Source organism: Diadema antillarum, unplaced genomic scaffold, assembly GCF_040938485.1.
Source record: "Diadema antillarum isolate AM-2024a unplaced genomic scaffold, OU_Dant_1.0 seq00002063_RagTag, whole genome shotgun sequence".
Lineage (NCBI taxonomy): Eukaryota > Metazoa > Echinodermata > Echinoidea > Diadematoida > Diadematidae > Diadema > Diadema antillarum.
The window spans coordinates 31,525-59,081 of NW_027272710.1; the positions used below are offsets into that span (position 1 = coordinate 31,525).

The 27,557-nt window shown below is 37.1% G+C and overlaps 3 protein-coding genes across 3 annotated transcripts; 1 reads left to right on the forward strand and 2 right to left on the reverse strand.

The window, feature by feature from the left end:
• The first annotated feature begins 343 nt into the window (after positions 1-343).
• On the forward strand, positions 344-961 carry LOC139713777 (uncharacterized). Its single transcript, XM_071625479.1, has 2 exons — positions 344-542; positions 642-961. The coding sequence occupies exons 1-2, from the start codon at positions 344-346 to the stop codon at positions 959-961; spliced, it is 519 nt and encodes a 172-aa protein (XP_071481580.1).
• A 6,808-nt stretch (positions 962-7,769) lies between these two features.
• Positions 7,770-8,309, reverse strand: LOC139713778 (interleukin 17-like protein). The gene has a single exon (XM_071625480.1). It carries the CDS (start codon positions 8,307-8,309, stop codon positions 7,770-7,772), a length of 540 nt encoding a protein of 179 aa, XP_071481581.1.
• A 14,518-nt stretch (positions 8,310-22,827) lies between these two features.
• On the reverse strand, positions 22,828-23,376 carry LOC139713779 (interleukin 17-like protein). Its single transcript, XM_071625482.1, has one exon. The coding sequence runs from the start codon at positions 23,374-23,376 to the stop codon at positions 22,828-22,830; it is 549 nt and encodes a 182-aa protein (XP_071481583.1).
• Positions 23,377-27,557: the final 4,181 nt, after the last annotated feature.

Consider the following 27,557-nt stretch of genomic DNA (forward strand, 5'->3'; position numbering starts at 1 on the left):
GAGTATCAGTATATGTGATAAAAAAACCTAAAATGGCAATAGATCTAAAAACGCTTTCTCCTGGCGAGGAAAGCGCATGATTTAGAAACAAGACACCAAACAGGTTAGTAATCACATTCTTCATCAGCGACCAGGATTCGATGTGATGTAAGATTAAAATCCGTTTCTGAAGCAGACATACACACAAGGATATATGTCTGCTCCTGGTCGGACGGATTTCAAAACTAACCTGCCGGTGATGGAATGCGTCTAGTCTGGTAGTTGCCGTCCTCAGAGGGCTAAACTTCCCAGAGCTGCTAATGCATCCTCACAAGACGCCACAAGTTTCACAAGGCCATTCACAATGAGTGAACTGGAATCTGCAATGAAGTCTATGAAAAACAACAAGGCTGCAGGTCTTGATGATGTCCTAGTGGAACAGATCAAACACTTCGGGCCAGGTGCACGCAGATGGCTTCTTGATATGGTCAACGAATGTGTTAAGTCCAACAAGATCCCAAAGATGTGGAGGAAAGCAAAAGTCATTGCTCTACTGAAACCTGGTAAAGACCCTGCCATCCCTAAGAGCTATAGGCCGATATCCCTACTCTGCCACATGTACAAGCTGTTTGAACGCCTCCATTAACTCCTGAACCGCATAGCATTGTTCGTTGATGATCACCTTATTCCGGAGCAGGCGGGTTTCAGACCGGGAAAATCATGTACAGGACAACTACTGAACCTCACGCAGTACATCGAGGATGGTTTTGAGAACAGAAAAATCACTGGTGCTGCCTTTGTCGATCTTTCTGCAGCATACGACACAGTCAATCACCGTATCCTTGCCAAGAAACTGTATGAGATGACCTCAGATGTTAGACTCACAAAGTTGATCTGCAACATGCTATCAAACCGCAGATTCTTCGTAGACCTCGGTGGTAGAAAGAGTAGATGGAGGACACAGAAGAACGGACTTCCTTAAGGGAGTGTGCTTGCCCCTTTGTTGTTTAACATCTACACAAACGATCAACCTACTCAACCAGACACTAGACGCTTCCTCTATGCTGATGACCTTTGCATTGCATCTCAAAAGGACACCTTCGAAGAAGTAGAGGACTCCCTCTCCAGTGCACTGGACTTACTCATTCCCTACTATGCCAACAACCATCTAAGAGCTAACCCAGACAAAACACAAATCAGTGTGTTTCATCTTAAGAATAGGGAAGCCAGCCGTCAACTACGGATTAGTTGGTATGGGAAACGCCTGCAACATGTATCCAAGCCAGTCTACCTGGGGGTGACACTTGACAGGTCCCTCACTTTCAAGGATCACATCATTAAGAACAAGGCAAAGGTGGCATCAAGGAAAAGTATCCTCCGAAAGCTCACTTATACGAAGTGGGGTGCTGATGCGAAGACGGTACGTACAACAGCACTGGCTTTATGCTACCCTACAGCTGAGTATGCGTCACCTGTCTGGAGTAGATCAGCTCATGCCACTAAGATTGACACTGTTCTAAACTCTTCATGTCGTGCTATTACTGGTTGCCTAAAGCCCACAAAGGTTGAAGACCTCTACCTACTGAGTGGGATTGCTCCTCCAAGCATCCGTAGGACCGTTGCATCCCAGAAGGAAAAGCTGAAGCAAGAAAATGACCCTCGCCACCCTCTCTTCAATCATGATCATTCAAGAAAGAGGCTAAAATCCAGGCGCAGCTTCATGCATTCTGTAAAGGCCCTGAACAAAAGCCCTGACAAGCAGCGTGTATCCATGTGGATTGAACGTCTTACCCATACACCGCATACAGTGTCTACTACCGGCCCTAAGGAAACTACACCATCAGGTGCCAGTGAGGCATGGCCTTTCTGGTCCTGCTGCAATCGCCTAAGAAGTGCTGTCGGCCGCTGCAAATCTAACCTAGCAAAGTGGGGGTATAGTGAGAATGATGACACCACCTGCCTGTGTGGAGAGGAGCAGACTATGCAACATCTCCTGGTCTGTCCACTTCTACCAGAGCCTTGCACACAGGAGGATCTGGCAGCTCTAACGCCCTGTGCCAGGCAGTGCATCCAACATTGGACTGGACGAATCTAACGTTCCTTTCTGCGTAGTGACTCGAGAAGAAGAAGAAGAGGTTGGTGCCACAGTGCATGGTAACCGCGCAGTGTGTCTGTGCGCGTTAGGCGTAGCAACGACGCATCCATGGACTGGTTCCCTCCATGAAGAGCCAAAGATGAAAGGATGAATTCAGTGTTAAAAAAAAAAACATGACAAAATGAATCCCTGATAGCTTTTCAATGGACTTACATTGCCAATGTCATTGCTCCGATTTACTATCACGAAGATAAACGGTTCAGAGACCCACCTCATCTCGTCTTTCACTGACGCAACCTCACACCTCCGGCCCCAAAGAGACATCCCAGCCAGTAGTTGTGCCTTGTCAGTGATGGAATACTGTATCAGACTTTCCTGATAGTCAACGGTCTTTCCCGTAGTCAATCAGACTTTTCCTGATAGTCAATCAGACTTTACCTGATAGTCAACCAGCCTTTCCTGGTAGTCACTGATCAAAAACGAACAGAAGTGAATGTGATAAAAAACCTAAAATGGCAATAGATCTAAAAACGCTTTATCCTGGCGAGGAAAGCGCATGATTTAGAAACATGATTTAGAATATACATACATATATATATATATATATATATATATATACTTATCGGTGTTTGCAAATAAACTCTTCATATATATATATATATATATATATATTTATTTATATCAAGAGTTTATTTGCAAAAAAAGTATATATATATATGTATGTAAAGTCCATTTTTGAAGATTTTGAAGTACGGTCTCTGTCATAAAGTACAAAATAATACCTTTTTAAATGATATATTGTTCATACATATAAAGATATATTTTTGAAGTTATGGTCAAAAGAAGCAAAATTTTTCTTATTATTCTCTTTGTTTTTCTTGATCTTTAATCACAAATATCTCCACTTGGCAAATATGGACTTATCGGTTTTTGCGAACAAACTCTTCAATATGATAATATACATGTATAGACCATCTATTCGTAATGCATTAAGGTATGGTTACTAACTTGACAATACTTTACCATCAACATATGAAATTACATTTTCATAACAAAATCTATGACATTGGGAATATTATGATATTATTAGACAATGTATGATAAAGTTCAAAGTAAATCGCATCATAAATACTCTGAAATTAAAAGTCTTTTATGTATTTTCTTAAATTTTGATTGCTTTTAATGAGTATTCATAACCTGTGTAAAGATTTGTGATACAGTGTTACCACAAGAGTACCACAGGAATACCATAGGAATACCACAGAAATACCACATGAAGTATCACATACTGTACCTCAGCACTCCAACTAAATGGGTAATACTGCAGGAGCATATGTCAGGTTAAATACTGTTTAAATCAATTGTTATGATTCACAGCATTACTTATTTATCAATTACATTTTGGAATATGTGTGTAGTATGTTAGTTTGTTAGTTTATTCCAGTAGGACCTACTGCTGTGTGTTACTCATGTGAGGTACTGCTGTGTGGCATATTGTATTGTCTTGTGATAGTCCTGCGATACTGTGATTAGTTTGTGACTTTTGGGGAAGAACCACATAGACTAGAATTCCACACTGTGGCAACTCTGTGGGCACACAAAATTTCACAAATTACAGTATGTGACACACGTTGGCCAATGGTAAGCTGTGGTAACTGTGATTTCTTTCAGATTTAGCATGTGGTAAGTCACATAGTTTTAAATACACAATATTTGTGTATAAGTGAACACATCTTTCCCACAGACTATGTAACACACTGTGGCTATTGTGTGATAGCTGTGGTAACTGTATACCTCTATGTGGCTAGTAGGAGATAAACCACATAGTTTATCGTTTCACACTGTGACATCTCTGTGGAGGCACTATTCCCATAGACTGCAATATGTGACACACTGTGACTATTATGAGTTAACTGCATGTCACCATATGATAAGTATGTGGTTTACCACATAGTCGGAAAATTCAAACTATGACAACTCTTTGAACACACCATGCCCACATACTATACCATAGTACACACTGTGACCATTACGTGGTAAGCTGTGGTAACTGTATGACTACGTGAGTTGTATGTGGTGAACCACATAGTTGGTAATTTCACACTGTGTCAAAACTGTGAACACACTATATTCACACATTTTACACATAGTTAAATATGTGAATACATTGACAGTGGTAACACTGTGTTTGTTCCATAAGGGCATGGCTCATGTTCTCTTCGATATTTCAACTGCTCGTCGACAAGGTCCTCTAAATCTAGTTACCCATCACTGCCAGGTGTCCATAATTTGCACAGGCCTATTTGATTAGCGAGGAACAAAAGTTATGAAACGTCTTCTCTCAAATATTATTGTTTCAGCTCAGCAGAAATCTACTTCTGGCGCCTCCGGTTAGGAGTCTTAGATATAATACCGCCCCCTCCCGAAAGAAGAGTATAAGGACATCAATGAAAACTAAGAAACGTACGTTGTAAGGTACAAAGTTGAGCAGTTGTGAAGAAATCTTGAAAAAAAATCAGTAGAGCTAAAATCTTCCTGTGGCGCCTCCTGTTAGTAGTCTATTAAATTAATATTTGAATATAAGGGCAAGGTACACAGTTCACTTGTAAGACGTAGCAGTTTCTTATTATTATGCCCCTGCATTAGAACGAAAACACCTTGACAGAAGAAATTACAGTACACACTGGACGTCAAGCTGTTACGATCATTTTTGATAAATCCCCCAAGGGAGAAGATTCAAGTCAACATTATTTCATACTTGTGTGTTTAGAACTCCGAGTTACAAATCGCGAATATTTCAAATCTTGGATCGAATGCATTCTTCACTTTAATTCTCATATTCGGGTAAATGGTATAGATAAACAATGATTATAATACCTGTAAATCTTGAAATGAATTCACAACCCAAATTAAAAACTCCGTCCCTACGTAGGACCAACTTTTTTAAACTTTTGTCAAGTGATATCTAGAAATTGTTTTCAAATAATCATTTACCTCAAACCGCTCATTTTTTAAATGAAAACACGGTATTCTATTACGTCATTATATTGTTTCTTTCACGATTTCTTCTTAACGAGTAGAAATTTTCTTCCTTTTTTGTGATGCGTGCTTGTTTCTGGCTCTGGCTGTGTATACGCACGTTACGTTTGTGTGTGTGTGTGTGTGTGTTACTTGCGTTACATGTGTATGTTGTTTGGGTGTGTGTGTGTTTGTGTTTGTGTTATTTCAAGTAGGCCTACATGATTACATCAAAATTATGTTGAATGATGTATGTATCTACTCGGTCTGAGAGATAAGACCGAGTTGACCGATGTTGACTCACTTCTCTTCTCACTGAGCACACACCCTAAATCTTACACATATTCACTGAAATGATATATCCACATACACACACACACACACACACACACACACACACACACACATACATACAACCAACTAATGAACACCCTTGCAACCATACGATCAAGCACATCCACATCAGATCTACATAGCCACACTCAAACTCTTACGCACGTACAAATGTGGAAACAGAAAATGATACCGGTCTCTTGTGATTAAGCGTCGGGGGTTACTAAGCAAGTAGAGGAACAGACGCCAAACGTCAATCTGTATTCGATACAATATAAATGTATGCATGTATGTATGTAATATATATATGATATATATATATATATATATATATATATATATATATATATATATATATATATATATATACATATATATATCATTATGTCATTTAAGTATTTGTAAACTCTTTGGGAAGTCAATAATGTGCTCAGACACGATACATTATATTTTATTTGTTTATTGTGTTCAATAGATAAGTGCCCTTTGTAGTAGGTGCATGCATGCACAGCATGTACGCAGAATATACTTGAGAGGTGCAGCTTCTCACCCTATGAGGAAACGGAAATTAAACATCTAACCATGTCTAAACACTCCTTACTATGATTATCCTGGTTAAATGTTTTTTAACGGTTTGGTATAATATAGAAGTATGCATCAGACTTAAAATGCGACAAAAATCCACATTACTCTTTCGAAACCTTATAGTATACATAACAGTTAAATAAATAACATTACAGTCAGTTCATTGCACAGAGGCTAATAAATATAATGTATAAATGAACAAATAAATAGGTCAGTTATAATACGTATAAATAAATACATGAATATATAACTGCACACTTAGGAATACAGCTTTTCTTCGAGAAGGTAACAACATTATGCCACATAGTGGATACTTGTAATGCATGACGTCAAACTTGATTTTTACCGTACTCAAACATTGAGTAATACAGCCTACAACTTGTATATTTCATTTACAGGCTTCGCGAATTACGATATACACAGAACTAAAAAAGTAACAAACACACACAGAGATTACATCCTCGTGATATATCAAAGAAATGCGAGTTAGAAATTGTCAGAGGCTGGAATGATGATTAGATTTGAATGTGTACATTATGTGTTTAAAAAATAGAGAGAAATGATTGATCCATATGTGAGGGTACACAGTAGTAGAATTGGGTTTAAGCGTCTTACAGTATTCCTAACAAGTTGAAATGACAAGTTCACCTTCATAGACATGTGGATGGAGTGAATGCAGCAATATTAGTAAACAACATCAGTGAGAGTTTGAGGAAAATTGGACAATCCGTTCAAAAGTTGTGAATTTTTGGAGTTTTTGCTCAGTCGCTACTTAATGAGACGACTACTATAGCTCGTGATTTAACTTGTGTACAACGAAATAAAGAAAACATAAAGAAAAGTCAACATATTTTAACTTTTTTCGCATGATATTAGAACGCTTGTCTTGCCTCTTTCAGAAGGCAGGGGGAATAATATTAGCCTTAACATACTTCAGTGACAGGTTGAGGAAATGTGCACTTTATACCCCCCCCCCCCTCCCAAAAAAAAAAAAAAGTGAAATGTGATATCAGGCACCTAAGTAGTCTTCTCATCCAGCAGTGACTGCACAGATAATTTAAAAATGCACAACTTTTGAACAGATTATACGATTTTTCCAAACTTTCACTAATGTGTTCTAATGATATTGCTGCATTTATTTCATCCATGTGTATAGGAAGGTGAACTTGTCCTTTAAGAAAAATACTATTACACAGGAGATACATTGCAATTTTACATTACATACCATCTTAAAAAAAAAACTACAGAATAATTTCTACCTCTCGTCTTAATGAAAATCATGAACTTCGACTCATCTATCTCACTACAGCAGCGGCTGTAGTTGTTATTAAATCAACTTAAATTCTACCTTTTCCTTTTCGAATGTAATCGTCACTAATTTCTGATTTTCCGAATTTCCATTCTTCCGCTATAACGTATAAATCAATAATATCTATCAATTTTCTTTGAAATCATCGTCAAAACTGAACAGAGAAAGTCGATAAGCGTCATTTATACAACAAGACGTCTTATCCATTTATATAAAGGGCTAATTACATCAGTAATCAAAAATAAGATAACAAATATTCTTAAGAGAAGAAATATCTTAACAACAATTCAGTTTTAGTAAGAGCTAGATGGCTCTTGTGGATGACAATGTGTAAGGCAAGACAGGAGTTTAGCACATCTTACAAGAATAAGTAAAAATATTTGAACAGTCAATACTGAATACATTGGAGCAAGAACTCAAGACATGGATATTTCACCAACAGCTGGCCTCTTATGCTCGCCTCATGCGCATACAGGCACATGACACGGGGACTTGAAGGGTCTTCTGCTCGTACCGGAAGTGGCCATCCACACACTGGGTCTTCTGCAGGACTTTCATGTTGTACATCACAGGTTGACATCGAAGGTTTGGATCCACTTGGTGTGTGTAAGGATCCAGACATGCCGAACACTGGCACTGGGCCATAGTGATCGCCATTGGAATACGGTCGGCATCGAAGCATTCCACGTAGGTCCATGGACACGAGCCGTCTTGGTTGACAATCTCCGGACTTCCAGGGTTTGGTTTCGCTCCTACGGGGCAGTCCTGCGGGCTGGAGACGCCATCAAACGGACAGCTTGATGTATCGGCCAAGCCCATGTCACTGGTCGACAGGTTGAAACTTTGTACGGCGAATGCTGCCGCTTTAGGATAGAAGAGATTAGAGTTCAGTTCTCGTCGATGGGAATCAGCTGCGTCTATTGGCAGACATGTCTGAGAGGTGCTCGGGACTGGTGACGATGTAACGGTCTGGAAGATGGCTGCTGCCATCGACGTAAGTAGAAGTATGGTCTGATGAAGCAAAACGATAAGAGATTGGTAAATGATACGTCCATACGTCCATATGGATGAAATTATATCAAACTAATTGCTTATCTCAATGCAGAAAATATAATAAGTGGAAAACAAGTTGAATGCTATTCGCATTTCGACTAGTAACGGAGTTTCAATGCAAATGGGGAATCATTTAAATGGAATACGTAATGATGGTAAATCTTGCCCTTCTGATTCTTGTCTTAGACTAATCACACACGGCCTTTGCAAAATTAACCTGAATTAATCGACAAATACATGATAAATTGAATCTAATACATAAAGTTCATGGCGACACAATTTTCGAGTGTTTTTTAAATGAAAGACGAGCGCATGCAGTCAACTGAAATACCACTCGGAATTATTGTAATTGCAACGATACTAACTGTCAAATAATGTCAGGTGTGACGGTAAGATAATCATAATGGCACGACTCTTTTTGAATGTCAAACTAAAGTGGTGGTGGGACTCACATTCATTTTGAGCGTGGTGTTGAAGTCCTCTTGTTTCTTGCAGTATAATGTGCCTTCCCAATTGAGACGTTTACGAGTCCTCTCTAGTAAGTTGACGTCGAGGTATCTTCCAGGCAAGAAATGCTCGGTGATATTCTGGATTCCCTAGCATACAAGCTTAAGATGACGGAGACAACTCCACACTGACGAGTTTTATACCATGAGCTTGCCGGATGGAGATTATATGATACCTGTACGGACACGGAACATGTCTTCATATACTTCCTAGTTCCTTCCCGCTATCATAGACATCCCGAGACTATTATTTGTGCCGTTTAAGCTAAGGCCTATCGTCTGTATACCCTGGTCAAATATGAAACCTCTCCACAGGCAAGGGAATTCCCAGGAGATGCCGCTTTAATTACATTATGTACATAATACATCCAAAAATAGCCTTCTTAAAAATACACTTACTGTTCCACTTAAATAGAATAACAAATTGGAATTTTCTTTCTAATGATCTAATCCTTTAATATCGTGTAACTGACCAAAGCACTGTTAAACAAAAGTACTCTTTGCAAGAATACTCAAGAAAACTTCGGAAGTCATTATTTGGTGACGCAGATCTCTGATGAAATGTTTTAGATAGAGATAAACCCTGAATTAAACAGATTGTAACTCTAAAGGATCTGTAACTCGACAGAGTTTATGTTCCTGAAACAATATTCATGAGAGAAACTCAAACACACAGGTAAAGATACTGATGCAAACGGGAAATTAAGAGTCCCAGAAAATTTACCAGCGGGAACATTTTCTGTTTTGCAGTGGGAAAAAACCGAAGCCGTACGAACGGAAGCAACGCCAATTTGGCTTATGCAAAGACGGATATCTTAGTGATAACTATATCAAGAAAACAAGGAAATATCAGAATCGGACTTTTTGAGGTGAAATGTATAGTGAATGATAAATAGCAATTATAACATAAAGATGTCGACTAAAATATAAAGATGTTCTCCCCTAGAAAAGGAAATGTAAGGTAGCGTCTGTCCCTCCCCCTCCATCCGGTTTTGCCACCCTTGCTACGCTTTACACACATTATATTTGAGACCTGAAAGGTGTTCGCAACTGCATTCAACACACTGCAACACATGGAAAGAACACAGTGTCCCACAATGTACAACACTATGTGAAACACAGTGTGAAAACATTGTAAACACAGTGTGAAATCTCTTCACACTGATAGATTCGAGCATATCAACAGTATGAACACATGAAGAGTTTGTTTGCAAAAACCGATAAGTCAATATTTGCCAAATGGAGGTATTTGCAATTAAAGGTCAAGAAAAATGAGGAGAATAATACGAAATGTTTTGCTTCTTTTGACCATAACTTCAAAAATATACCTTTATATGTAGTGACCAATGTATCATTTAAAAGGTATTATTTTTACTTTATGACAGAGACCGTACTTCAAAATCTTCAAAAATGGACTTATCGGTTCTTGCGAACAAACTCTTCACATTGTGAATCATCAATTTATAGGTATGAATCATTAATTCACAGTGTAGAACAAAACATTAATAATGAATACCCCTGTGAAAAAAAACACACCACAGTGTGAAATAATCTCCAGACTGTTAAATTCGAGCGTTTTCTCATAGTAGACTTTGTGAACACAGTGTGAACGCACTGTGGGACACTGCGTTCTTTTCAGTAGGGAAGGACAAAGTGTTATCTGCCATCTTCAACCAAACCATCGAAAGGATAATGTCGTGTCATATTTAATAGCGACATATCTACTTCACTCTGTCTCTATTTCTCTACCGAGAACATGCATATAAGCTGAAACATCAAATGAGGTAAATACATCGGTATGTCTTCCTTCAATTTCTGACACAAGTCTTTTTATGCTATGATCTAGGGAAAGTCGCTGCGATAGAACAATTACTCCTGTAATGTAAAGCCATTAAGTGCAAGTCATTTTTTCAATGTAAAGAAAAAGGAGAAAAATCCTCCTTCATTGATCTTGACCTTTTCCACTTTTCAAAAAGAAATATTTTGTTTAATATCTTCTTAAAGAAAATAATCTATTGATATGCTTCAGTATAAAGTCACTGCAAAAGTGTATAGTTGTGCAAATATCGTTTATCTCCATTGCTTGAAATCTTCGGCATTTTTATTAAGCACGCAAGTTGCTTTGAATTATAACCAAGTTGTTTATTTTGGTGTACATCTTACGCCAATGTTATTGTATATAGGTGGAAAAGAATGGGCATTAACAATTCCGTGGTCTCGTTTATGATACCATGGAAAGACTTCATGAATATCTTCTTGACTCCCAGAGCGCCAACTTGAAAAACATGTAACAGACTGCATAGCAGTCAAAGATTGGAAGGACAACAAACCTACTTTTTTTTTTAACAGCTTGTTTTGTCAGCATACCTTGATACAGATCCGAGACATGGACCATGAAAAAGGCCCTGCAGGACCGGCTTGATGACACATACAGCCGACTTTTTATGAGAGTGCATGATATCAGTTGGGGAGAGCACAAAACAAGCAAAGAAATCCATTGAGATATTTAATTTGTTTTTTTTTTTCTCTCTCATCATCCGCTTTTAAAGACATTAATTTCAACATTATGATGTTTCCGGGAAAAAAAAAATATCAATGTTAATTATGTATTACAATCGGTCTTTAAAAAACATATTTTTTATACATAGGATGTTAATAACGGAAGAAAATATGCATTTTAGTTTTTCCCACGTTTTCCAGCATCTATTTCAATTTTTAAAACACTCCAGACTGCCCGCAAAAAACAACAACAGATATTTGTTCCTTTTTTCCTCCCTGTTTTATTCCCCAGAATTAACACTTTATAGATAGTTCAAAATTCAAAATTTACCAAATGAATCAGCTTTCATTGAAGAAAGAGTCTCTGCATTAACCTTCCATTAACCTCTTGTTTTTTGTTTTTTGTTTTTTTTTTTGTTTTTTTTTGGGGGGGGTGTTTTGGGAAAAGACATAATATATATCTATTCATCTTACAGTACAAGAGAACATGTTGGAAGTCTTTCCTGCAACCACAAATATTTCATAAATCTCTGTCACTAAATTTCCAGACAAATGGTTTGTGTTTAACCGATAAAGTATTATAACATAAAGAGATCCCTTTAATGCGTTCTGATTTGTCTGTGTTACTCTTTTCAAAATACTTCCAGTTTACATTCAAATTTTATGATCTTTTCACAATACACCTCTGTCAAGAAGAATTCAATTAAAATGCTTCCCTGACAAACTTTCAATCATGGGCTTTTGCTTTCGTCTTACAGTTATAGTTGGGACTACAAAAGATACACATTTTGGTATCGCAGATTTTATTTCAATTCAAAATATTCAAAAACCTGTTTATTGACTATTCTTTATCATAATCTATGATATCTTCTGTCGACAACAAATTACTTAGCCCAGTACAGATATCACTCAGATGCGTAAAATAATCACTCCATATACCTATCTTCATTCAAACTACGTTTGAGCTTCATAACAAATGTATTTATTATCATACATACCATGAAATCTCCTTACCAAATAGAAAAAAAAAACATTTTATTCATCCCGACAATGTAATAATTGACCACGCGCAAAATAAAATATCGCACAATTTGAATGTCCTTATAAAGGATCTAAGATTTTTTAGGGTGTTTTATTACTTTTTACATCTTTGTTCGGAGACAGTGCCGAATTGAATAATGATTTCTCATACTGAATAATATTGTCGTAGAACACGGTTGTCCCTGTTTCCGTGTAAAGGAATAAATGTCCGATGTAATTTTTTAAAGATTATCCTGCCCATGCAGACAAGGGAGACCTCTGAACTATACTGATTGCATTACACGAGATATTGAGCATGAAATATCCGACTTCCAAATTCTGATGACTGACTGAAATATTTGGCACGGCATAGTGTCTCTATCTCCGATGCGTTCGTCTTAAACAATTACTGATTTAAAACCGTTTGATACAATGCAACAACACTCTATCTAATTATGTTGCAATGAATGTAAAACTTTACCCCAAAAAATATATTTCGTAAAATTGGCATTTCTTTTAATATTATAAGTATTTTGGCCCTCCTGACACTTTCACTCTTGATATTTTACCTGTTATATTTTACCTGACACCAAGTTGGCTTGCATTAATATGTGCGTGTTGATGAAGTGTACTTTCACATGCATTCCGCACTATCATAACATGACGGATGTTGTGGTCGGCTGGTTCTTCCTTTGTTAATGTAGTTTAGTAATCTTTGAGTAGACGGAAATGTTAGTTCCCTTCTGTGAAATCAAAACTATGCGGAATTCTCAGAAGTGTTTGATGTCATTGTTACACCGCTGACGTATATAATTGTCCGAAGTCCGAAGTTGTAAGTATATACCTTTCTATTTTGGTAGTAACCCACGTGCCTGCCCAATAGTTTTCCTTATTTTAATATCGTTAATACTCCTTATCTGTTTAGGATTTATCGGTAACGATAATCTAGAAGACATACAAAGCCATATGAAAGTCACTTCGTTATTTTGCATTCGTTGCTTTTTTTTCGCCATTAATCTAATTTATTCGATGTGACGAAATTTAATCATAATGATGAACAGGTTTCCCAATTTTACGGTGCTGTACTTGGGGCTTCCCTTGTATTTACATCTTTAAAAGTAATATCACCATAATATTACAACAGCATGTAAGCTCAGTTTAGATGATTAATGGTCAGGATCACTGCTGATCAGCAAAGCGAATTGACCTGACTGAAGTGAAGAGTCGAAGTTTTTACAAATTTATTCCACAGGAGGATGATCACGACGGGGAAATAGTTGTTTATAGACAAGACAATTAACGAAGAGAAAGAAGGATATCACTTCTGAACAAAATGATGGGACAATAGCTCTTTTGGATTATTAATTCCAAAAATAACTATTGATTACTTTTTTGGATCAGTCTACATTATTTTGATCTTGCCAAAGGAGGAGAAAATGACAGTCTAGTGAACTTGGAGGAAATACGAAAATCCGGCGGACCTTGTTCCATTGTACCTCCGTGTGACAACAAAATGCCAAGGTCTCACACCCAGAAGACATCTAGATTGTAAATGTACAATGCACTATACACAAAATTTATTAATCAAACAATACACATACAGCGTCTCCGTTCAACCTCAGCAATTCAGGTGTTGTCATTCTCCAATGATTCATCCAACATATCGCTTTTCCTTAGGTCACTCCTTATGAAGCTTTTCATGTGAAAAATCGCATTCAAAACATTTTGTCAGCTGCTTGCTGTCTAATCATCCATACTGTATCTACCTCTTTTGGAATAGTCATAGCGTTGCAACATATTAAACACACACTGTGATTCACAGTGTGAAACACAGTGTGTTATCTCACACTATGGTTTCCTGTGAAATAGGGCGTAGTGTAATACTGTGTTATTATCACACCGTGGAAAATCACAGGGTGAATACTGTGGTAGGTAACACAGTATGTCAAAGTGAGGCATCCCATACTGTGTTATCTTCCAGTCTCTCATACTGTGTTATCTACCACAGTCTTTCACTCTGTGTTAGCAAACACAGTCGAAAAAAATCTAAGACAATCAATAGCCATAATGAAATGTATCATAATTTACCTAACAGGCGAGTGATGAATTTAAGGACAACATGTTCCCTCTTATATAACCTGTCCTTCTCCTAATAGTAACCTCAAGCAACTTATACGGCCTACTACCATTGTAGTCCTAAATAAATCTATAATAGTCATCCTATTCCAACTTAGACATAGGGTGTATCAGTATATATATATATATATATATATATATATATATATAATATGCTATCTATTCGTAATGCATTAAGGCATGGTTCTTAAATAGACAATACTTTACTATCAAGAAATGAAGTTACACTTTCATAACAAAATTTATGACATTTGGAATATTATAACAGTATTAGACAATCTTTGATGAAGTTCAAAATAAAGTCTTATCATAAATACCCTGAAATTAAAAGTTTTTATCAGAAATTTTCTAACATTTTGATTGCATTTGATGAATATTATTGAGCTTTATAACAATTTGTGCCACAGTGTTACCACAGGAGCACCACAGGATACTATAGAAATACCACAGAAATACCACATGAAGTGTCACATACTGTACCTCATCACTCCCACTTAAAAGGCAATGCTGTAGGAGCATAGACTAGGTTAAATACTGTTTAAATTCATTGTTATAATCATGCTGCAACATTATGTCACACGTTCAGTGGTTAGTTTGTGGTAAACTGTAGTTCATGATGAGTCACTGTGTGACTTTTGGGTGACAAACCACATAATCTAGAATTTCACACGGTGTCAATTCGGTGGACATGATATTCCCACATACTGCAATGTGTCACACAATTCGGTTTTGTGTGTGTGTGTGTGTGTGTTTGTGTGTGTGTGTTGCAAGCGCTGTAGCAACTGTGATTACTATGTGACTTTCGGTAAAGAACCTAATACACTAGAATTCCACACTGTTGCAACTCTGTTGGCACACAAATTTTACATGTTAAGCCTACAGTATGTGACTCAATGTGGTTATTATATCGTAAGCTGTGGTAACTGTGATTTCTATCAGATTTAGCATGTGGTAAGTCACATAGTTTAAAAACACACTGTGCTCTTACGTTAACACATCTTTCCTACAGACTGAAATATGAAACACACTGTGACTATCATGTGGTAGCTGTAGCATCTCTATACTACTATCTGGCTATATAGGAGATAAACCACATAGTATATCGTTTCACACTGTGACATCACTGTGGAGGCGTTATTCCCATAGAATGCAATATGTGACACACTGTGACTATCATACTGCATGTCACATATGATAAGTATGTGGTTAACCACGTAGTCTGAAAATTCATACTATGACAACTCTATGAACACACCATGCCCACATACTGCAGCATATGACACACTGTTACCATCATGTGGTAAGCTGTGGTAACTGTGTATATCTATGTGAGTTATAAGTGGTGAACCACGTAGTTTTCAATTTGACACTGTGGCAACACTGTGAACACAATGTATTCACACATTTTGCACATCGTTAACTATGTGAACACAGTGTGGTAGTACTGTGTTTGTTTCATAAGTGTATGGCTCACGTTCTCTTCGATATTTCAACTGCTTGTCGACAAGGTCCTCTCAATCTAGTTGCCCATCACTGTCAAGTGTCCATAATTTGCACAGGAATATTTGATTAGCGAGGGGCAAAAGTTATGAAACTTCTTTTCTCAAGTTGTAGCAGTTGAGCAGAAATCAAGCTGTGGCGCCTTCAGTTAGGAGTCTATTGAAGTAATGATTAAATGTAAGCACAAAGTGTAAAGTTCATTTCTAAGACGTAGCATTTTTTGTATTATTATTCCCCTGCATTAGAACGAAAACACCATGGCGGAAGAAACCACAGTACAAACTGGACGTCAAGGTATTACGATCATTTCTGATAAGGGAGAAGATTTAAGTCAACATTATTTCATACTTGTGTGTTTGGAACACCGACTTACAAATTGCGAATATATCAAAACTTGGATCAAATGCATTCATCACTTCGGAAGTAGCCCTATTCAATTATTAAATTCTCATTTTCGAGTAAATGGCAGAGATAAACAGTACTATATAATAACTGTAAGTCTTGAAATGAAACCACAACCAAAATAAGATACTCCGTCCCTACGAAGGACCAACTTTTCGAAACTTTCGTCCAGTGATATTTGAGAATAGTTTTTTTTTTTTTAAATAATGATCATCCAGGGGGGCATTTCATGAAACATTTTGTCCGACAAAGTTGTCAGACAAATTTGCTCTCAGCCAATCAGATGTAAGGATTTCAGTAGCTTGTAACAGTTTGTCAGAAAAATATCCGACCAAAACGCTTAATGAAATTCCCCCAGCTCATACCGCTCAATTTTTTCTTTTTTTTTAATGGAAACAAGGTATTCTGTTACGTCATTTTAATGTTTCTTTCACGATTTTTTCTTAACGAGTTGGAATTATCTTCCTTTTTTTTTTGTGATGCGCGTTTGTTTCAGGCTCTGGCTGTGTACACGCAGGTAACGTTATTATTCTTTTTTCTGTGAATGTGTGTGTGTTACTTGCGTTACATGTGTGTTACTTGCGTTACATGTTGGGTGTGTGTGTGTCTGTGTGTGTGTCTGTGTGTGTGTGTTATTTCAAGTATGCCTAACTGATTACATTAAAATTATGTTGAATAATGTATGTAAAATTGTATGTGCTTGGTCTGAGAGATAAGAAAAAGAAAAACAGTTGACTCACTTCTCTTCTCACTGAGCCAACACCCTAAATCCTACACATATTCGTTGAAATAATATAACCACACACACTCACACATACATTCATATAACTTAATGCACACCCGTGCAACAACACGATCAAGTACATCCACATCAGATCTACGTAGCCACACTCAAACTCTTACGCACACGTACAAATGTGAAAACAGAAAATGATACCGGTCACTTGTGGTTAAGCGCCGGGTTAATAAGCAAGTCGGCGAACAGACGTCAATCTGTATTCGATACAATATAGATAAACGCATGTATGCATATGATTTATATACATGAGGAGTTTGTTCGCAAAAACCGATAAGTCCTTTTTTTAAGATTTTGAATTACGGTCTATGTCATAAAGTACAAAATAATACATTTTATATGATGTATTAGTCACTACATATACAGGTACATTTTTGAAGTTATGGTCAAAAGAAACATTCTTTTTATAATTCTCTTTATTTTTCTTGACCTTTAATCGCAAATATCTCCATTTGGCAAATATGGACTTATTCGTTTTTGCGAACAAACTCTTCATACATATACATATATATATATATATATATATATATATATATGTCATTTAAGTATTTGTAAACTCTTTGGGAAGTCAATAATGTGCTCAGACACGATACATGATTCTTTATGCGTTTTATTGAGCTCAATAGATTAGTGCCCTTTTTAGTAGGTACATGCAAGCACAACATGTGCGCACAATCTTGAGAAGTACAGTTTCCCGCCCTATGAGGAAACGGAAATTAAACGTCTAAGCATATCTAAACGGTTTATTGCCACTTGGTCTATTTCCACTTGGTCTAATCACCAGTTGGGCTAACACCATTCGGGCTAAGCCCATTTGGTCCACTTCTCACTTGGTCTGCTTGCCACATGGTCTAATAACCAGTTGGTCCACTGACCACCAGGGCTAATTGTCACTTTGTCTAATTCCCATTTCGTCTAATTGCCACTTGGTCTAATGTATTTTTTTGCCACTAGGTCCAATTGCACTTGGTCTAATATCAGTTCGTCTAATGTTCAGTTGGTCTAACACCATTTGGTCTCTTGCCTGTTGGTAATTTCCCAGTTGGTCTAATAACCATTTGGTCTAATATCCACTTGGGCTAATTCTCACTTGGTCTAATTTACACTTAGAATTTACAGAATTTATATTGTTACGAATTTAGTACGTCCTTATCTTTTCCTCGGGCCGGCCATCTTTTCAAGCAATGCTTATAATGGCGGCCCTCTGCATAATCGTTTCTTAACTATAAATGTTATTCTTATCACTGCTGCATAGACATGCATACTGTATATTAAATTTCTTTCATATCGTTGTTTATGCAAGTCAAAAGACTGTGTTAAATTTACTTTACATATGTCCTACGTGTTCATGATTATGTACTTAGTATGTATCTTGGTTTATGCAAGTCAAACGACTTTGCGTTTAATTTACTTTGTATATTTCCTGCATTTTCATGATTATGTAACTTATGTATATTGATTTGCAGAAAATAAAGTATCTATCAAACAAACAAACTTAGTCTATTTTCATTTAGTCTAATAGCCACTTGGTCTAATTGCCAGTTCGTCTAATCATCATTTGGTCTAATTCCCACTTTGGCTAATGACCAGTTGGTCTAATGACCAGTTGGGCTACCACAGACTCTAGGCTACTGAGTCTAGGTGTCGATTAATATGGTAATTAAGTTGGCTCAAACACAGATTTAAATTTTAAGGGCAATATTGCGTAAGAAGGTGGAATGGTTAATCATCTTTTTTTCATGAAAGGGTCCGGGTGAAAGCCCATAATTTAAATGCGTGTATTAATTGGCCTTGAATTACTTACTTTTATTCATTCATTTTTTTTTATGTTTAGTAGTAGCCCTACAGCAAATCTTTACTGAGGAGTGAGGGGAGGGGGATGATCAGCGATAGTCACCATCACCACAATAACAAGCGCATAACTGAACCGGCGGAGCCTTGGGGGGGGGGGGGGGGGGGAAGAAAAACTTGGTGCCGCCCCCCCCCCCCCCACACACACACACACTCTCACACTTTACAGGGATCGAATGTCCCACTCTTTTGCATGAAATGTAAAGTGGGAGGAAAGTGGCAGCAAAAATATGAAATATGTTTTGTTTTGTTTTGTTTTGTTTTTTTGCTTGTCAGATGACTTTCGGTGGAAAATCAGACCTTAAAAGTATGAAGACCTTCTTTTGTTTTTGAAATATCTGTGCGAGGGAGCGGAGCAACCGAGCGGGGGTAGATTTTGGGAGAGGGGTATCCCCCCACACGAGGAAGATTTTGCATTTCCAGACCTGAAATTCAGCGATCTGGTGCACACTATTGGTGAACTTTTGGATTCTTTTCCTGAAAAAAAAATAAGTAAGAAAATGAAATATTAATATATCATTGAATGACTTAATTTATCATTGAATGACTAAATCGTGGTATTTCAGCTCTTGCTCCGCCTGTGTGACATTACTGTGAAGGCCTACTAATCAGTGGGGCCTATCACCGGCGTAGCAAGGATTTGATCTTAGGGGGAGCGGTTAGATGCGAGGGAGCGAAGCAAGCGATGGGGGGGGGGGGGGGGAGGTGTGGGAGGGGAATTCCCCCTCCCAAGGTGAGAACTTTTTGCATTTTGATGTTGTAAATGGTGCAATTTGATGTATTTTTTGCGTGTTTTATCGACTTTAAACAATCCCACATGTTTAAGGTAGCAGCACATTTTGATGTAGGTTATTAGCGAACATTTTGCCTATAAAATTGTGTCATTTGAATAAATGTTTTGTATTAATTATATTACACTGAACATCATAAACGCGACCGAGCCCGAGCGAGCGGAGGGAACGAGAGGTGGGGGTTGGAGGGAGATGTCCCCCCTCCCACGGTGAGAATTTTTTGCATTTTGATGATGAACATGGTGCAATTTGATGCATGTTTTTGCGCGTATTGTCGACTTGAAACGGTCCCACTTGTTTGAGGTAGCAATATAACTGACAATTCCGGTTTCCTTTTTATTGGGACGCACTGTATATCTACGCCTGTGGTTCCGTCGAAAACAATTTAGAAAGCGCAATTATTTGGATGCTCTGAAATACAAGTTTTATAGACAGATTTTTTTTTTAAATCCCTGGTGTGGGAGGGCTCCCGCACCCTCCCCCCGCTCAAGTCTGCAATGATCAGTCTTGTATTAGGTTGCTGTATCACAAGATGGCTGTATTAAAGATAAAAACACACGCATGTGTGTATATCATAGAGTTGTATGATATACATTTGTATAACGGTTGTTAACACTTCCTTTTTTAAATCCATGGTTCATATGTTTCTTATTTTAGACCAAGTGGCATTAGACTAAGTGAGAATTAGACGAAATGGAAATTAGACCAAGAGAAGATTTGCCCAAGTGTTAATTAGACTAAGTGGTAATTAGACCAAATGACAATTAGACGAAATGGAAATTAGACTAAGTGATATGTAGACCAAGTGGTAATAGCCGAAATGGGTGTAGCCCAAATGAATATTAGACTAAATGGCATGTAGACGAAGTGAATATTACACCATGTGGAAATTAGACGTAGTGGAAATTAGACGTAGTGGCAATTAGCCGGAGTGGAAATTAGACCAAGTGGTGTTAGACTAACTGAGAATTAGACTAAGTGGTATTAGCCGAACTGGATATTAGACCAAGTGGAAATTAGACGAAATGGTAAATAGACGAAGTGGTTGTAGCCGAATTGGGTTTAGCCCGAATGGTGTTAGCCCACCTGGTTATGAGACCAAGTGGTAATAGCCCAAATGATAATTTACCAATCTAAACACCCTTGACAGTCATTATATAGGTTAAATGTTTTTTTTTTTTCCACGGTTTCATATTCCAGAAGTTTACATCTGACTTAAAATGTGACACAAAACACACACACACACACACACACACACATATTACTTTTTCGAAACTCCATCTACTTTTTGAGTCATTACAATATACAAAACAGTAAAATACATAATATTACAGTCAGTTTATTGTACAGAGGCTAATACATACATTAACACATAAATAGGTGGGTTATGATACGTATAAATAAATATATGAATATATATAACTGCACACTTTAATAGGAATACAGCTTTTCTTCCAGAAGGTAACAACATTATGCCACATAGTGGATACATGTAATGCATGACGTCACACTTGACTTTTTTTCCCGTACTCAAACATTGAGTAATAGAGCCTACATTTCTGTTACAGGCTTCGCAAATTACAATATACAGAGAACTCAAAAAGTAACACACACACACAGAGATCACGTCCTAATGACACATACAAATGCAGGTTGGAAACTGTCAAAAACTAGAATGATGATTAGATTGAAATTTGAACATTATGTGTTTAAAGAGAAAGAGAACTGATTGATCCATTATGTATACACAGTAGTAGAATTGGGTCTTAAGCGTCTAACAGTATCCTCCTAACAAGATGAAAGGACAAGATCACTTTCCTAGACATGTGGATAAAGTGAATGCAGCAATATTAGAACACATCAGCGAGAGGTTGAGGACAATTTGGACAACCCGTTCAAAAGTTTTGAATTTTTGAAGTTTTTGCTAAGTCACTGCTTGATAAGATTACTGCTTGTGATGTCACATGTATAATTATAACGATGTAAATAAAATATAAAGACAATTCAACATATTTTCACTTTCTCGAATGATATAAGAACGCTTGACTTGCCTCTGTCAGAAGGCAGGGGGAATAATATTACCCTTAATATACATCAGTGACAGATTGAGGAAATGTGCACTTTATTCAAAAAAACTAAAAGTTTTTGTGAAATTCTATTTACATCTTCCTTATATCGATGTATGCTTGTGACATCATACACAGTAGTAGACTTCTTTCTTATCCAGCAGTGACTGCACAGATGATTTAAAAATGCATAACTTTTGAACGGATCGTACGATTTTCCCCAAACTTTCACTAATGTGTTCTAATGATATTGCTGCATTTACTTAATCCACATGTATATAAAGATGAACTTGTTGTTTAAGAAAAATACTATAACACAAGAGATACATTGCAATTTTACATAACAAATCATCTTGAAAAAACAACAACAATCTACAATATAATTTCTACCTCTCGTTTTAATGAAAAAGACAATAAATCATGAACTTCGAATCATCTATCTAACTACCGCTGCAGCTGTAATTGTTTTTAAGTCAAATTAAATTCTACCTTTTCCTTTTCGAATGTAATCGTCACTAATTTCAGATTTTCTGAATTTCCACTTTCCGTTATAACGTATAAATCAAAAATATTCATCGATTTGCTATGTAATCATCGTCAAAAATGAACGGAGAAAGTCGATCAGCGTCATTTATACAAACAAACTTCTTGCTCATTTACATAAAAGCCTAATTACATCAGCTAATAATAAATAATTTTTAGAAAGAAATGTCTTAACAACAATTCAGTTTTAGTTAGAGCTAGATGGCTCTTGTAGAGCACAAGGTGTAAGGCAAGACTGGAGTTTAGCACATCTTACAAGAATACAGTAAAAATATTTGAACAGTCAATACTGAATACATTGGAGCAAGAACTCAAGACATGGATATTTCACCAACAGCTGGCCTCTTATGCTCGCCTCATGCGCATACAGGCACATGACACAGGGACTTGAAGGGTCCTCTGCTCGTACCGGAAGTGGCCATCCACACACTGGGTCTTCTGAAGGACTTTCATGTTGTACATCACAGGTTGACATCGAAGGTTTGGATCCACTTGGTGTGTGTAAGGATCCAGACATGCAGAACACTGGCACTGAGCCATAGTGATCACCATCGGGATACGGTCGGCATCGAAGCATTCCACGTAGGTCCATGGACACGAGCCGTCCTGGTTCACGATCTCCGGACTTCCAGCGTTTGGTTTCGCTCCTACGGGGCAGTTCTGCGGGCTGGAGACGCCATCAAATGGACAGCTCGACGTGTGGGCCAAGCCCATATCACTGGTCGACAGGTTGAAACTTTGTACGGCGAATGCTGCCGCTTTGGGATAGAACAGATTAGAGTTCATTTCTCGTCGATAGGAATCAGCTGCGTCTATTGGCAGACATGCCTGAGAGGTGCTTGGGACTGGTGACGACGTAACGGTCTGGATGATAGCTGCTGCTGCTGCTGCCATCGACGTAAGTAGAAGTAGGGTCTGATGAGGCAAAATGATAAGAGATTGGTAAATGATACGTCCATACGTCCATATGGATAAAATCATATCAAACTAATTGCTAATTTCAATGCAGAAAACATGATAAGTGGAAAACAGCTTGAATACTATTCGCATTTCAACTAGTAACGGAGTTTCAATGCAAATGGGAAATCATTTAAATGGAATATTTAATTACGATAAATATTTTCCTTTTGTTTCTTGATATAGACAAATTACACACGACTTTTGCAGAAATACATTAACCTGCATTAGTTGACAAATGCAAAATAAATTGAATCTAGTACATAGGGTACACCGCGACAAAATTTTCGAGTGTTTGCTAGATGAAAGACGAGCGCAGGCAGTCAACTGAAATACCATGCGGAATTGTAATTGCAACGATCGCAACTGTCAATGTCAGGTGTGCTGGTAAGATAATCATAATGGCACGACTCTTCTTGAATGTCAAACTAAAGTGATGGTAGGACTCACATTCATTTTGAGCGTGGTGTTGAAGTCCTCTTGTTTCTTGCAGTATAACAACGTGCCTTTCCAATTGAGACGTTTACGAGTCCTCTCCACGAAGTAGGTTGACGTCGAGGTATCATCCAGGCAAGAAATGCTCAGTGATATTCTGGATGTTCTAGCATACAGGCTTAATATGATGGAGAAAACCCCACACTGACGAGTTTTATATCATCAGCTTACCGGATGGAGATTATGTCACCTGACACGGAACGTGTCTTCATACTTCCTAGTTCCTTCCCGCACGCTATCATAGACATCCCGAGCTCTAATTTTGCGCTGTTTAAACTAAGACACATCGTCTGTACACCCTGTTCAAATATGAAACTATTCCCAGGGCAAGGGAATTCCCTGGAGATGTTGCCAGAAATAGATTACAATATGTACATATAGATCCAAAAATAGCCTTCTTAAAAGTACACTTATTGTTCCACTTAAAAAAATAGCAAACTGGATTTTTTAATGATCTAATCTTTATCTTGGAACTGACCAAAGTTCTATCTAACAAAAGTACTCATTGCAAGAATACTAAAGAAAACTTCGGAAGTCACTATTTGGTGACACAGATCATGTGATGAAATGTTTTAGATAGAGAGAAGCCCTGAGTTAAACAGTTTGTAACTCTAAAGGATCTGTCACTCGACAGAGTTTATCTTCCTGAAACAACATTTATGAGAGAAACTCAAACACACAGGTAAAGATACTAATGCAAAAGGAAAATTAAGAGTCCCAGAAAATTTACCAGTAGGAGTATTTTTTGTTTTGCAGTGGTAAAAAACCAAAGCCGTACAAACGGAAGCAAGGCCAATTCGGCTTATACAAAGACGGATATCTTACTGATAACTTATTGCTATATCAAGAAAACAAGGAAATATCAGAATCCGACTTTTGGGGGTGAAAAGTATAGTGAATGATAAATGGCAACTAAAATGTAAGTATGTCGACTAAAATGTACAGATGTTCTCCCCCTAGAAAAGGAAAGGAAAGGTAGAGTCTGCCCCTCCCCCTCCTTCCGGTTTCGCCATACTTGCTACGCTTTACACACATATATTTGAGACCTGAAATGTGTTCGCAATTGCATTCAAAATACTGCAAATACCCCTGCTGGAAAGAACACAGTGTCCCACAATGTGAAACACTAAGTGAAACACAGTGTGAAAACATTGTAAACACAGTGTGAAATCTCTTCACACTGATAAATTCGAGCATATCAACAGTATGAACACAATAGTGAATCATCAATTTATAGGTATGAATCATTAATTCACAGTGTGGAACAATACATTGATAATGAATACTCTGTGAAAAACCACACCACAGTGTGAAATAATCTTCAGACTGTTAAACTCCAGCGTTTTCTCATAGTTGACTATGTGAAGACACTGCAACGTTCTTTCCAGCAAGGAAGGGCAAAGTGTTATCTGGCATCTTGAACCAAAACATCGAAAAGAAAATATCTTGTCATATGTAATAGCGACACGTCTACTTCACTCTGTCTCTATTTCTCTTCCTAGAACATGAATTTATAAACTTAAACATCTAATGAGGTAAATACATCGGCATATCTTCCCTCAATTTCTAACACAAGTCTTCTGATGCTATGATCAAGTGAAACAATTACTCCTGTAAATTGATTAAATCCAAGTCATTTGACAATGTAAATAAAAAAGAAAAAAATCCTCATTCATTTATCTTTACCTTTTCCACTTTTCATCTTGTAGAAAAACAATTTGTTGATATGTTTCAGTGTAAAGTCACTGCAAAAGTGTCTAATTGTGGAAATATTTTTTTATCTCTATTGCTTAAAATCGTCGTCATTTTTTAATAAGCCTGGAAGATGTTTTGAAGTATGAGAAAGTTGTTTATTTTGGTGTACATCTTACGCCAATGTGATTGTATTTTTAGGTGGAAAAGAATGGGCATTTCCATGGTCTCGTTTATGAGACCATGGTAAGACTTCATAAACATCTTCATGACTCCCAGAGCGCCAACTTGGAATACATGTAACAGTCACGTTTTCCAGCATCTATGAAAACACTAATTCTCCGGAAAAAAAAACACCAAGCAAACACAAAATCATTAATAGCTGTTCCTTTTGTCCTTCCCTGTTTAATTTTCTCATAATCAACACTTCATAAATACTCCAAAATGCCAAATTTACCATATCACCCATTTTCATTTTCTTAGCTCCAATGATAATAAAAAAAGCATCGACTCTAGAAAACACATTTTACCTATTTCTTAAATTGAAAAAAAAGAACGATTCATCTTACAGTACATAATATGTGACCCTGCACCTCAAAACAAACAAAAAGTCGCCAGACTTGAATTTTTAGTTAAGACCATATTCTGAAAGAGCAGACTTTAAGCTTTAAAATGATGTATAACTCACATCAAATGGATTCTCCTAACCTATCTAGATATTGGAAAGAAAGCACAAACTCAGGAAAAGTGTGAATTGAGAAAAGAGGCTTTGAAGTACAGTGTCTATTCAAGCGCTTAATCTTTACCAAACCGTGCTGGCTGTGCGATGGAAGTTATAAAAAAACAGGAAGTAAACCACCAGAGTAACAACAATGAAGGGATTATCAGATTAAACTGAAATTAAGCATGCCTCATTAACACATTCTGTCCATAATTAACGCCAACTTTCAAAGCAGTAGCACTATCCTTTTAAAAGTTATTAGAGTTGAAAGTGAAGAGTGTGGACAAGGTTTTTCAGAAATGAAAAAGGGATTCTAAAGACACACCTAATCACACTATTCTACCAAAAATGTTCGAGATAAACTGCTAAAAAAAACACACTTTCCTGCCCGTTTTGTGATACCAAATGTTAGCATAATGTAAAAGAAGACCCGCTCTTTCAGAAAATGTGAAAAAGTCAAGTTCGGGTAGGTTGACCCATTTCACTTATTTTCAGTCCTCACGCAAAATCAGTGTGTGCGACTTTATGTTCGTTTTGAGGTGCACGGTCACATATGGATGCTGGATGCCTTTCCTACAATCACAAACATCATATAAATGTGGGTCATTACATTGCCGAACAAACTGTTTTTGTTTAAACTACAGCATATCTTTGAAAAAAAAAAATGCTTTATTCCGTTTTCCTATGTATGTTAATTTTTTAATACTTCCTCCCAAATTACATTCAAATTTGTGATCTTTTCACAATACAATAAACTTTCATATTTCTCTTTCGTGAAAAAAGCAATAAAAAAGTTGCCTTTACAAATTACCCTTGGGCTTTTGCTTTCGCCCAACGGTAATAGTTGGTATCAACAAAACATCAGATGCTTTTATGTTATTGGTAAAACCACATACTTGATATCGCAGATCTTTCATTTAGAATATTAACAAAAAACCTTTCTTCTTCTCCGTCATACCTATGAAATCTTTTGTCAACAACAAATAGCCTAGTTGGGATATCATTCAGATACATAGTATTACTCCATATACCTAACTTCATTCAAACTACCGTTGATCTTCATAACAAATGTTTTATAATACATACCATGAAATTTGCTTATCAATATTGAATAAATACATTATTTTGTTCATCTCATATTCTATAAATGGACCACGCACGAATATCGAGCAATGAAAGGTTTTCAATATTTCTTGATGTTTTTAATAGC

Bases quoted from the DNA above. Each gene is read 5' to 3' on its own strand.
- LOC139713777 (XM_071625479.1), top strand. From the start codon at position 344: ATGAGTGAACTGGAATCTGCAATGAAGTCTATGAAAAACAACAAGGCT. The intron at 543-641 runs GTAAAGACCCTG...TGAACCGCATAG, and splicing joins CATTGCTCTACTGAAACCTG to CATTGTTCGTTGATGATCAC.
- LOC139713778 (XM_071625480.1), bottom strand. From the start codon at position 8,309: ATGGCAGCAGCCATCTTCCAGACCGTTACATCGTCACCAGTCCCGAGC.
- LOC139713779 (XM_071625482.1), bottom strand. From the start codon at position 23,376: ATGGCAGCAGCAGCAGCAGCTATCATCCAGACCGTTACGTCGTCACCA.